This window comes from Papaver somniferum, chromosome 9 (assembly GCF_003573695.1).
Source record: "Papaver somniferum cultivar HN1 chromosome 9, ASM357369v1, whole genome shotgun sequence".
In the NCBI taxonomy this organism is placed as follows: domain Eukaryota; kingdom Viridiplantae; phylum Streptophyta; class Magnoliopsida; order Ranunculales; family Papaveraceae; genus Papaver; species Papaver somniferum.
In genome coordinates this window covers 60079170-60093133 of record NC_039366.1, presented here as the reverse complement: position 1 = coordinate 60093133, position 13964 = coordinate 60079170, and the positions used below count along the sequence as shown (strand labels likewise).

The window sequence follows — 13964 nt, the reverse complement described above, 5'->3', positions numbered from 1 at the left end:
CGGTTTGGTTGTAAGAATGCTTAAAGTTATATCACTTGAACCATCTCTCCTCAAGGTAGCCAACCGGATAAAACTGTATCCTTACAACTGCCTTGAATCTTTTCCACGTCAATACTCCCTTACCTAGGTTTTGTCTTTGATAAGCTTTCCACCAGGTTAGAGCATGCTTTTATAGCTTCAATTCCGTGAAAGCAATCTTTTCCTTTGAACCATATTCAAAAAAAGAAAAATATGTCCCTAGACGTTCAATCCAATCATCTAATTTTTCTACATCGACACTCCCATCGTAAAGTGGAATATCAACACGAAAATCAATTTTCAGATTCTTACCATAAAGTTTAGTTGATGTAGGACTTTTAAGAAACTCGTTTTTCTTCTTTTTTTCGTCCTCATCTTCTTCGTCCTCATCCTCTTCATATTCTTCCCCGTCCTCTTCTTCCAAAACTTCAGGTGAAGGTGTAATATTTTTCTTCGTTTTCGGCTTGGGTGTATGAGAACGAACACATTCAGTCAATTTTTCAAGGGTGTTTTGAATCGACTTTATGTCTGTTTGTAGCGTAGCCACCTTTTCTTCCATAGTTTGTGGTTCGCTTTGCTTAGGTTCATCATCTGACTTCGTCATCCTTGATCCCCTTGTTCTCCTAATGTCTTCTAGCTTCTCGAGTACCTCACCAAGCTTTATGTAGAGAGATCTAGTGAAAACCATAAACCACATGGATCTACCCTAGTAACTAACCTTGCTCTTGATGCCAACTTGATATGTATGATCTTTGTACCTTGGTGACTATTATTATAGAGGCGGAATTCAGAATAATAATAGACGAAAACTAGAAAACAGGACACAAAGTAGTAATTCGAAGAAATATATCTTCTCTAGATTATGAACAAGAAAACGATTTACAATTCTCTCTTTGTTACCCTCACAATCTCTCTAAACAGTAGTTAAACCTAAACTGTTTGCTAAGCTTGCCTTTGACAATAACACAAGTATTTGTCTACAAGCTTTCCCTAGGTCTGTGTTTAACCTCCTTTCCTAGGTGTCAAACCACACTACTGAGATTTTTTTAGCTGTGAGCTAAACATCTCTATTTATAGCTTCCTGTCGTACTTAGTCGATCAAAGACTTCAATTAGGAGTCTATTTTCCTAAACTAAGATTATTGCTTAAAACAGAACTCTTTCCTAATTAGGAATTCTTTCCAAATAAGTAATCCTTCCTAATATCAGATTCTTCCTCAATCCGTCTTGAGGATCGTTAGTCCCCGAAGAGAGGAAGATACACATGTATCATTCATAGATGTTGTTCATCCAGATTATATTTGCAAATTGAAAAAATCCCTCTATGGCCTTAACCAACTCCTAGTGCATGGTGTGAAAAGTTAGTTGATGTACTTATGGAATTTGATTTCCAACCATCTCTTATTGATTCTTAATTATTCATTCACAGTACGGGGGATCAACTTACAATAATGTTAGTCTATATTAATGACATTATCAATACTGTCAGTTCATATTTTCATATATCACTAGTCATCTTAATTTCACAATATTCTCCTATCAAATACTTAGGACCATCACACTATTTACTTTGGCTTAGTAGTCAACAGGTCTTTTGTTGGTGTTTTTCTATTTCAGACTAAATATGCTCTTGAACTACTTTAGAAGAAAAATTTATTTGGTGTTAAACCATGTTTTACTCCTTCTCCTGCATCTTTCGAGCTCAGGAAGATGACATTGATTTACTTGTTAATCCAACTGAATTCAATGCTCCTTAATACCTTACTTGGACTAGGCCAAAAATCTGTTTTGCAGTGCCAATTTATGCATTCTCTTAGTTCTGCTCATCCTCTTGTAGCTAACATAATTCTTAGATACATTAGGAGCACTTTTGGTCATGGTTTATTCTTTGGAAAAGGGTTTCAAGTTCTAAATGGTTATTTTGATGTTGTTTGGGCCTGACCCTGATAGTAGAAGATCTACTAGTGGATATTTTTTATTTTTTAGTGAGGTTTTATATCTTGGTCAGCTAAGCAACCGAGTATTGCTAGATCTAGTGCTGAAGCTGAACTTGATCACTTGCATCTACCGCTGCTGAGGTAGTTTGGGTATGTCAATTGCTTAGAGACTTGCACATATTTGTACCTCGTGCTCCAACTGTTCTCTTTGATAATAAAGGCTTCATCGCATCTAATCCAGTGTTTCATAGTCGTATAAAACACGTAGTCATTGACTTTCATTTTGTCAGGAAACTTGTTCACGACAACACTTTACAGGTTAAGTATATTTCCACAATTCATCAAGTATCCGATGTTTTACCAAAGGTTTGGCAACTCCAAGATTTAGTTTTCCTATAAACAAACTTCATGCGACTGCAATCACATGATTTTGAGGGCGAGTATTGTAAGTGTAATAAAAGTGTATTTTTCATTTCTATTTGTATTAGTTATAGTCTGTTAGTATAGGTGTCACTCTTACATTGGACCACTCTATCTCATACATAAGGGGTCATGAGCTGTCATTTGTTTTTAACTTACTCGAGTGTACATATACTAGAACCATTTTTTTGGTGAGACTAGGGGTGAGCGTTTGGTGCGGAATCTGCCGATTCGATCCGGACCAATCGCATTTTTATGATAGTTGTCAAACTGTTCAATGCATTGGATGCATCAGAGCAGATGCAATTTTTGAAATTCAACGGATTTTGGATTGGGTACGGATACATTATTAAAAATCCATTGGACACCCCATTAAATTAAAAATATTTATGGTATTTTAAAAAAATATGAGGATAGTTTAGTTTTTTGATAGTCCACTATATAACAAATTTATCTCTTCATCATTTTTTTCCATCAAACATTTAGGGCTTGAAATTGAGATGCAAATTCAAGTTTTTTTGCTTTTTGCTTGATTGGTCGTTGTATGATCAAGTCATTTTTGTTTGTTTTTTTTTTTTCAAATTTAAATTTAATTACAATAGAAATTTGTTGGATTATCAGCATCCAATCGGTCAATCCGTGCATCCACTGATGCATATCCATTGAGTGTTGAACTCGATACGGATGTCAAATTTAAAATCCGTAAAGAATTAGATCGGATGTGGCTGAGATGAAAACCGGTCCATACCGGCTCATGCTCGAGAGTCGAGACTGCCTACAATTGGCGCGCTAAACCTAAATTGGTGGGCCAAATGATAGCCCATGCTGTTAAATCAAGGTAACTTAATAGTATCAGTCAATTCAGAAAACAATGGGATTAGACAAAAAAAACAAACAGACTATAATTCCATACTCGAAGGATTATCCCGGGGGATTATGGGTTACAAATAAGTTTGTAATGGTTACCAAACAAGCATATACTTAATCTTGATGTTTTGGCTTAACTTCATGTTATTCATCTTGGGTATTCAGCTAATCAACCATTTTTTAAAAGATCAACAATTAGCTAAAAACAAAAGTAGAGTACAGAGTACTTATTAGATTAACACATATATACAAAAATACTTACATATGAAGGAAAATTGAATACAGTAATTTAAGACCTTTCAAACCAAACTACAGAAGTTAAAAGTTAAGAAACAACATCTATGTTATAAAACACGTAACTGAGTTTAACTTGTTTGGGAGAACATGAATTTCCTGTCGCAATGTTTGCAAGTAAGTATGGAAGAGCACATTCTTTCGTAAGTCTGCGCATAACAAGGATAACAACAAGTTGGGCATGGTTTGATTTCGGACTTTACGTCTTCTTCATCCTCCTCTTCATCGGGCCAAGTATCCTCGTCATACTCGCAATCATCATAATAATAAGAACTCGATTGTCCAGACTTGTATTTAGATTTATCGTCATGCTGGTTTACAGAGGGTTTCGTACTTGCTTTTGTTGATGATGTAGATGCAGTCGGTGTTCGCGGCGGCGGTTTTGATCGGTTTCGTTTCAACTCAAAACCCATTCTCGTAGTAGGGTCAGATAATATTTCATTTGCGTCTTGGATGAGTTTGAAAGCACTCTCTGCCGCAATTGAACCGTTTTTATCAGGATGAACCAACAGTGCCATTCTTTTGTATTGTTTCTTTATAGTATCTGAATCAGCCGAATCATCGAAAATTTCCAACATTGCGTACCAATCTGGTACTTTAACCTTGGTGTACTTTACAGTATTTTGGGCTGTTCTGCTGGTTACAAAAGTAGTTATACTGCTTTCATAAGCAGCAACGTGAACACTGTAAGCCGCGATATACTGTTGTATACCCTGGAGGTTAGGATCCAAATCTTGAGCCATGTTAGCTAACCATAATGCTCCAGCAAAATCTTGAGCCTCGAATTTAATTTCTGCATCGTCTCTCAGAAATTGAGCTTCTTCTTCCATGATTGCTTCAATGGATTGATTAGAAGGAACACAGCTTAGACAAAATGATAAAGATATAAAATTGGAATATCGCACACTAAACTTAGCATTTCTGCTCTGGTGTCTTTCTTTGTGTCTCTTCTCAAATGATATGAACTTAGTTATTTTTTGCTTCCGCATATTTTTATAGTCCGCTACCTTTATCGGTAACCCCTAAACTAAGCAAGTATAAGTCAAGTTTAAAAACAAATTAATATACCTGCTTCATCAAAAAGTCTAATTTATGTTTAAAATAATACTGCGTGGAAGACAAGACATGACTCGGAGGATCAATGCGGTCCGCGTAAGAGAAGAAAATGTTGGTGAGATGGGCAAGGAAGCAACCGGGAAAAAGAGTTAAAGAAACAAACTAAAGTAATCCATACACATCGGCCGTCAGCATGTTTTGGTCTGGATCATCGACTAAGAATCCCTATTTGCGCCACAAGCATTGACGTCGCTTCATTGATTTATGATCAGGGGAGGAAGTGCACCATCATGTGAAATGTCTGTCAAAATTCGAAGTTAGAGATACTTAAAAGTCAATCACTTGCTCGAAGTACTCGCGCATCCCTTGGGATGTTTAAAATATGAGTCGAAGGCTTATCTCCAGAGCAAGAGAAAGCATGGCTGTCAATTGACTAAGTAAACTACTCAGTCCCTATGAAATGATCACCCTGCTGTACATGGAAGGAAAAGAAGGCAAAAAAAATACCTATAGGGGCAATCCGAGAATTGAACTCGGGACCTCTCGCACCCTAAGCGAGAATCATACCACTAGACCAATTGCCCTTGAGTGAAATTATTTACTATCCGTTCACAGGACACTGCAGACTTTAGGATTTCTTATGGCGGGTGTGTAACTTCTAAATTCTTGTCTTTTTTTTTTTTTTTTTAAGAAAAAGGGGCTACATATAGCCCCTAGATTAATTATATTAATAAATTGTCAACAAGTGACAGAAATTCATACATCATCAACAAAGAATAGTAGAAAATACATTTAATAAGAGCCCCTAATACAGAAGAATAGAAGATCTAAGATACATTAAAAGTATTGAGTACATATTCAAATAGAAATCAGATGTTTTTGAGGGATGGTTTTGAAACTCTTTCCAACCATTTGGATAACTTCTTCAAATCTTGATGCTCCCATAGTAAGGAGTAATAAGCACATAACATCATAATCATGATTAAAACCGGTAACCATGGATCTTGTATCGAGTTGCAGAGATCAACGTCACGCCGGAGGAGATCGTCGTCAATGATACACATGAATATACCATCACATGTTAACAAAATGTCATTAAGGCTATTATATTCTTCATAATGACAATAGTCAGTCATTAGAAGGCGATCAGGATAAATATGTACAAAACCGATTCTAAAATCCCTGTATAACAAGGATAAGTTTTATTGAAAGCATAAAAACCTAATTTAAGTGTTACCCAAATTTACCCTTATTAATACTAGAGTAAATCTAGACAACAGATAATAATCTAATAAGAAATTGATATGTAATTGAAGTTTTGTCAAAGAAATTGAAGAAGAAGAAGAGGTAGTTCGCTAAATTCTTAACAGCTTACGAGGAAAACGAAGGATTTTGTCCTTAGATCTTGATCACTAAAATAAAAAATAAAAAAAACAGAGAAAATAATGTGGTTTGGGGTTTTAGAGCACTTGTATCTCCCCTATGCCTATCTAGCTAATAACAGATATGACTCTTGGGACGGTCCATGCTTTTCCAATAGGTGTAAGAGTTAGTAAAAATTCATCGAAAATGCTTCCCATCTAACGGTTTTATCTAGCAATAATGCTACGTTTACCGGGAGGAAATCCCGTGATTTTTCCAGGATGAAACAACAAATTGGTGGGCTCCACCACTAAGCCTGACCCCCTGCAAATCTCCGCGGGCCCACCAGAAGTTTTGTTTCTCCCGGGAGGAACCACGGGATTTCCTCCTGGTAGCATCACTCCAGTTTTATACCCAAAAACATACCCCGCCTATGTGCCCATCCCCCTACTGGTCCCCCGAAACCTCTCCCAGACCCACCATTTCCCATCTACCGCTGCCATCCACATAGGGGTGTATTTAGATGGTGTATAAAACCGGTAGATGGGAAGCAGCTTCATAGTGGCTTTTCAAGATCAGTTGAAAACAGAACTCCGTCATAGACAATCGTCCAGTTATTTTAGCAACTAACAATATTGTATGCAAATTCAATTACTCTGTATAATTTTTTTCTTAGCAATCTTTCAATGTGGCTCAAAATTTCTATTCCTGGAGAGTTTATAACATGAATTAACTTTAAGATAAAGATGTTTTCCATCCTGTACTGCTTCTAGAATGTATGGATAGGGCAAGATACGCCGTTCGCATTTGGGAACTAACAGTGTGATTTGGTATATCTATGGTCAGAGTCGAATAAATGACACATGAAAAAAAAAAAAAAGCAAAAGCAACATCCAAATCACCTAACGGTGCCTGAAGTCTAATCTCTATTAACTGATTGACATATGTAGAAGTAACAAAAGGACCCTTCTCTATCTGATACCGTGCATATATAACATGCATACCAACAGCAAAAAAGGGAGGGAATGACTGCAATACCTCTTTGGGGAGATTAACAGGTTCACAGACACAAAATATATACAAGAGTTTGCGAGTTGATCTCTTAACTACCAGTTGAACTAGGAGGGAAGGAAGAAAGGATCATCTTTGCTCTGATACATGCTGAATAACTGCGTCGAGTAGTACATAGATAGTCTTTTGCAATCCTCAAGTGCTTTCGAATCGAACATCTCCAACTCCTTTACGGACTTCTTCAAGTCACCTTCGTGGTTCCCATCCATCAGAAACTCGGCCAAAGTGGTTCCCCTGAAGTAAATGCAGAAGACAGGTATTAATAAAAGCTAGAAACTTTGTACAATAATGAAGCAGCAACATTGCCAACTTGTCATCAAGCACATCTTTTAGTTCAATAAAACATTAAAACGTAGAATCTACTCCAAAATGTATATATAGGATAGCTACACAAATTCAACCTACATTGGTAAATACATAAACTGTTGCAAGATCTTCACCACAATGGTTTAGCCTAAAGAAAATAACAAAAAAAAAACTAGCCATTCTGTGTTCAAGCAATATTACCCTAAATATATACTATGATAACCGTTATATCTCCATCTTTACAATAATTTAAGAAGATTTTTCCTTTACAGACAACTAAGAAGAAAAAATGTGAAAGCTGTCAATGCGATACAAGCGCTAGGGTTACTATCAGAAGCTTACATCACATTCTGATATCTGAAGGGAACATAATCCAGTGTACCAGTGCCACCAATTTTGAGTTAGTCTCAGAGAAGAAAGAAAATACTTTATCACAGCAACAGTAACCAGGTCTAGCTATTTTAAAGGTAGCTAGACCTGTTCAATAGTATTTTACAATAGCAGGTCCTGTTTCCAAATCAATATCATACCTATGAGCTGCGCATCAGGTAAGAAAATAATAGAAGCTAACGATGCAGCAACTTAGTGTCACACCTAATTCTCCTAGAAAACAGTCTTGCAACTGAAGGATTGTCTAAGACGTATACACAACACATATCTAAGGGGCTTGGGCTATGTTTGATGTCTAATACTTCAACCAGTCCACCTATCAGTGTTTTGTGTGAATCGTGCATGTTTCTTTAAGGAGAGATAAGGCTGTACCCTAGATACCATGCATGAACATTTTTGAGCTAAGGCTCAACTTCATGCAAATAAATTAGGTTAAAGTGATGTGCATATGAATAATTTCATGTCAGGTAATCCTAATCTTCAGACTACACAATATCCCAGTTGTTCATAGTCTGCAAGTTAACTACATCTTTACAGGGAGTCCAAATAACCTAAAACGAACTAAAAGAGCATATACAAAAAAATGCTTCCCAGACAAATCATACAGAGCCATGAGTGTTGGAAGGCTCCACCCACTTTCTCGTTGGATTCAATTATAATAAAAGAAAGAGCCTTGATAACCATACCTGAGGGCATCATTCACGTTAAAGCCTCGCTCATTGGAATCCAATGAACCCCTCGTATATTTTTCTTTAGACATTTGCTGTCGATAAAGAGCACAAATAGCCCTCATACAGAGTTCAGGGTCCTTTTGTAATGAAGAGAACAAGTCTGCCTCAAACTGCCATTTTGATTGCCTCAATCTTATAATTTTTGCAACCTGCTTAAAAGAAAAATCACTATCTCCTAAATCTTCTGAATCACTAGAACTATCTCCGCTATCTGCACTTTCAGAGGGTTTTACAATCATCCCACCGAAATGTTCACCTTCTCTATTAGAACCAAATTCTCCCAACACATTCTTTCGTCCATCAGCAAAAGTTGGCTTGGCTGCTTTCTGATATGACATCCTACTCATTTTTGAATCATTTAGTGTTGCACTCTCATTTCTTGATGTTCCTTTCACCATATTCTTCTTCTTTTGGCACTGTTTCAGCAAAAAGGATCTCTTGGAAGAGGATTCCTGTCTTTCGACTTTCTCATCTCCATTGCACAAATTCAGAAGCTTACCTATTGGAATCTTGTCATCATCTTGACTCTTACTTCCACATATCCTACGTCTTTTTGTAGTTGAAGATAATGGGATTGAAGTGACATTCTCGTCGAAATTCCTTTCACACTCCTCATTTTTCTTAGCTGATAATGGCCTCTTTAAATACTTCTTGGCTCTCAGATTATTTCCATTACCTGAAGAACTTTTCAAGGTTTCACCAATCTCTTTTTCATCCCCACTGTCGTCGATCTCAATAGTACCTGTAGATGATGTTGCTACAGTACCTTGATTGATCAAAACTAGCTTTTCTCTGGAGCTCCCTTCTGTCTCAAAACTTAGCTGCTTTTTAACTGCAATGACAGATTCCACCTTAGAATCTAACCGAATATTCTTCTGCTTATCCTTGATAGCTTCTGAAGGCTCAGATTGGTTACTGATAAAAGGTGGGCCTGCAAAACAATAAACAAAGTAGGATATATCAAGATATAACATTATCAGCTTCTAATGAAATTGGGCGGTGATATACATAAGCAGTTAGGTAAAGGAATTCTTTTGAGTTTTGAACTCAATAATATAAGACAGAGATAAAGTAATTATGGAGTAAAGCTATAGCCGTATAGTGTGAAGAACTACTGGTTCTTCGTATCACAGAGCATATACTTTAAGTCAAATCCTATTTAGTACTTACAACAAGCAAGAACAACATAACCTGAATGGAGAAATATTACAAAAATATTCCTCTAGATTATCTCTTAACAAAAATTCGGCCGCCTGACAAGTATAATAAGCATCAAAAAGGTGGAATAGATGGTGTCATTAGGCCCGGGTTACCCATCTACTAATAATTAGATTAATCAAAAATTCAGAGTTTGGACCATTAGCTTGCCAATGATGCACCAAGAGGACATAAATTGCAGCTGCTTAATAAGGTGTAATAATCCTAACCAGGAAAGATTAGCCATATTGGGAAAATAAAAACACAATTCTCCGAGTGTCAAAATAAGACAAGTCCTCTCTGCCTTATAAGATTTATTGGTTCTCCAAGTTGTTGGAGAAATGGATCTCCCCAGCAGCAAAGATGCATTAGATTGCGATAGAAATTCAACAAACACGTGTAACCCAAGAAAAACGGAGACGTGCAGAATATGTATGATGTCATTATAAGAGAAAATGGTTGGCTATTTGTTTTAGTAAATCCATTTTTACCACGCATAAAATTAGTTAAATAAGCTTTTTTGTGGCAGACACCAAGTATAACAAAGATGAACAAGTATTTGCACTAACTCTAACTGTTACCAAACTATCAAACCCTTTATTCAGGTTAACTTCTGGGTAACTAATTACTAAAACCTCCAACTGGTTGTTCCCTGTATGTTTTACCAGTTAAGGTAACACCAAGAAAGAGGTGGCTTATCGACTCTATTAAAAAGCAGTAACTCATAAGACAATATATTATAGAGGATATAATGGAAAAAGTAAACAAACAAAACAAAAGTCAAACAAGAGGAATATTGTTGATACCTGATCTATGTACTTCTCTTATATTTTCTTTTAGTGAAGAAGGGTTGGGTGGAAGAGCAGAATTAAGAATAGTTGCAGTTTTATTCAACATATTATCTTTCTTTCTTGAGTGATCCACAGCAGCAACATTGACCTCACCACCCATTTTCCTGCAAGTTTCTTTATTCATATATGTCTTATATTTATCATCTCGACAAACTTCATTTCGTAAGCCTCTCAAAGTTGCATTTTCTTCTTTAAACCTTAAGACCTCTGTTTCCAACGCTGAAAACCTCTTCTTCCAAGTCTCGATTTCACATTCTGCGCTTTGTTTCCCACACTCCAAATCCCTGTTCTGTGTCTTAAGCTGAACAACGGTCTCCCTTTCATCATTTTCCATCTTCTTAACTAGACCTTCCAAGTAAGCATTTCTTTCCTGAGCCATCCTCAGAGTCTCCCTTTCATTATTCTCCATCTTCTTAACTAGACCTTCCAAGTAAGCATTTCTTTCATATGCGATCCTCAGAGTCTCCCTTTCATCATTTTCCATCTTCTTAACTACACCTTCCAGGTAAACATTTCTTCCCTGTGTGATCCTCAAAGTCTCCCTTTCATCATTTTCCATCTTCTTAACTACACCTTCCAAGTAAGCATTTCTTTCCTGTGTGATCCTCAGAGTTTCCCTTTCATCGTTTTCCATCTTCTTAACTAGACCTTCCAAGTAAGCATTTCTTTCCTGAGCCATCCTCTCTCTATCAGTCATAACATCTCGCTGTCTTTCTAGACTAGTAATTTTCGCTTGCATTTCACAGAATGCTGTCTTGTACTTGTTAAGCTCATCTTCTACAGCAACCTTCACTAACATTAGGTTCTTCAGCTTCACCTCAAGCCCAACACACTCCATTTCCTTCTCCTTAAGCTCGGTAGACAGACCACGGCACTTGATTTTATGAACCTCCAGATCTTTCCCCAATTCAACACCACATATCAGCCGCTTGGCTGCTTGACTCTCAGATTCCTTTAACTTCTCCTTCAAAACTTCAATTTCATCATTTAGTTTCGTCTTCCCGCACTCCAAACCCTTAATCTCACCACTGTGTTGAACACACTTTTCCCTGAACTGATCCCTTTCCTCTTCCATTTTCTTAATCTCAACACTTAGCTGAACACATCTTCCCCTAATTTGATCCCTTTCCTCTTCGAAACCCTTGGTCTCATCACTGTGTTGAACACACTTTTCCCTAAATTGATCCCTTTCCTCTTCCAAACCTTTGATCTCACCACTGAGTTGAGAACACTTTTCCCTATATTGATCACATTCATCTTCCAGAATCTTAATTCTTAGTCGTTCTCCAGTCACTCTTTGGCATATCGCTTTGAGTTCCTCCATTAAATGCTTATTCTGTGTTTCTAACTGATTGCATGTAATCTTCAACTCCTTGACCTCGTTTTCAACAGATATCTTACTGATACTTAGGACTTCATACTTACCCTCAATTACACTCCACTCTAATTTCTTCTTTTGAAACTCAAAAGATAATTGCTCATACTTAGTTTTATACTCTTGCGATGTTTTCAACAGTTCAAGTTCATATTTCGGTCTCGCGGCTGCTTGAACCTCAAAATCCTTACATTTTGTCTGCATTTGTATTAAATCATTCTGCATTTGTAAGAAACGATGCTTCCAATATTCACTACTTTCCACTGCCGTTCTTATTCTACCTTCGAAATCCCTTATTAGAATCTCTATATCCATCTGTGAAATAGACAATTTTCAGAGATAAATCAAAACTAGGGTTTTACGAACTAAAAGAGATTATAGGAAAAAATAGTTAAAGATTACTTCTACAAAAGAAATAAATAAAGACAAACCGAACCTTTTTCCAGAAAATCGAACCTTGTGGTACTTGTATTCGAGAAGGAAAGAGTTGGGTAACTTTTTCCCTGAAAATGAAGAAAAGGCACAACACGGAGTAGGACCAACCGGTGAAGCCAAAAGGAGGAGACAAGGAGGGGTTTGATTTTGTTTGTTTTACTCGTATTTGTTTACTCCGACTCAGTTGCGCTATTGGCGTTTTGACGAATCGCGACGGTTCATATTCTCCATCGTGGCATCCGTTAGGTTTGGTATTGTTGCAGCTTTTGTAAAAGAATTTTTCTGATGTGTGTTGCTGTGCTGGGCTGTGAGAGAAAAACGGTTAAACGTTTGGTAAAATATTAATTAAAGTTAAAAGTCATTAAAAAAACAATCAAAGTGTGTTTGGTAAAATATGAGATTCAACTGTGGCAAATAACAAAAACATAGTTTTGTTCAATTTTATTGAGTTTAAAATAATTATTTTTTTTATTATTAATTATAAATATACAAAATATTAAATTTACTAATTGTACTGTTATTATTATTTAAAAAAAAGAATTTACTTAACCACTTTTTAATATATATATATATAGAATTTTCAAACGAAAAATTAAACTAAAATTAACTAATAGTAATTATTTAATATTTGTTTTTATTTTTGACAAATTAAATGAAATGGTATCATAAAATAGTTTGAAAATAAAATATAATAATATTTAAAGAATAAATATAAGAAATAAAAATTGATTGTACATATATTTAAGGTTTTTGTCATTTTCAAAATAAAATAGGGACAAAAAGAATAAACCAATTATTAAATTTTGGTGGGACCAAAACTTATGCTTTTGTAACTTTTAAAAACTCCTCCTCCCCAGCTTTTAAAAATTGAGGAATTTGGGAAGTACTTTGAGTAAAAAGCACTTTGATTTTTTTTTACCAAACACCAATTTCAAAAATTATTGACATATATAGGTTTTGAAAGTGCTTTTGGAAAAATAAAAGCATCACCAAACCCAGCCTTAGAAGCATGCAAAGTCCATTCTTTTTTTTTCTTTTAAATTTTATTAATATTATTACATAATTAACTAATTGGAAGCCTGACAAGCTAAGCTCCAAGCAACGTACTACTACATTAGTTAAACAGGTTGCAGTGCTAGCGTACCAGCGAGCCTCATGAGGAACAAAGCCGAGGAGCCGAAGCGGAAAGTGTGGCTAATGTTGTCGCAAAGGGGAGCAAGCTAACTCTACCGTCCATGTCAAACTCTGTAATATTGCGCCATCTGGGACTCGAACCTGAGACCTCCTAAAACGCATGAAACCTCAAAGAGAAAAGAGAGAAAAGGGTGGGATTTGGGAAAAATCCAAAACTGATTTCTACTTCTCTGAATTGGGCAGAGGGTGTTTATCAAAGAGAGAAAAGCAAAAAAAAAAAAAATGGTTAGAGGGTGGGACTTGGGACCTGGATTGCACGGACATGACGCTGATGCGGACCAGACCAAATGTTGAAAATAATAGAACGCGGACACGTATATATAAACATAAATATAAAATATTATAAATGTATTAAGTATAAAATTCATGTACAAAAAAATAAACAATATGTAAATGTTAAGTAAATCTAAACTAGGATCTGATTAACCTTTTTTTTTTTGAGAAAAGAAGGTTATATAAAA

The 13964-nt window shown here is 36.0% G+C and overlaps 1 protein-coding gene and 1 non-coding gene across 2 annotated transcripts; both read right to left on the bottom strand.

Moving 5' to 3' along the window:
* Positions 1–5103: 5103 nt before the first annotated feature.
* Positions 5104–5175, bottom strand: TRNAP-AGG. The gene has a single exon. It is a non-coding gene; the product is annotated as a tRNA-Pro (tRNA).
* Positions 5176–6906: 1731 nt separating this feature from the next.
* On the bottom strand, positions 6907–12469 carry LOC113313155 (paramyosin-like). Its single transcript, XM_026561886.1, has 4 exons — positions 12311–12469; positions 10455–12189; positions 8407–9382; positions 6907–7258 (listed from the first exon to the last, which is right to left on the bottom strand). The coding sequence occupies exons 2-4, from the start codon at positions 12187–12189 to the stop codon at positions 7072–7074; spliced, it is 2898 nt and encodes a 965-aa protein (XP_026417671.1). The 5' UTR covers positions 12311–12469; the 3' UTR covers positions 6907–7071.
* Positions 12470–13964: the final 1495 nt, after the last annotated feature.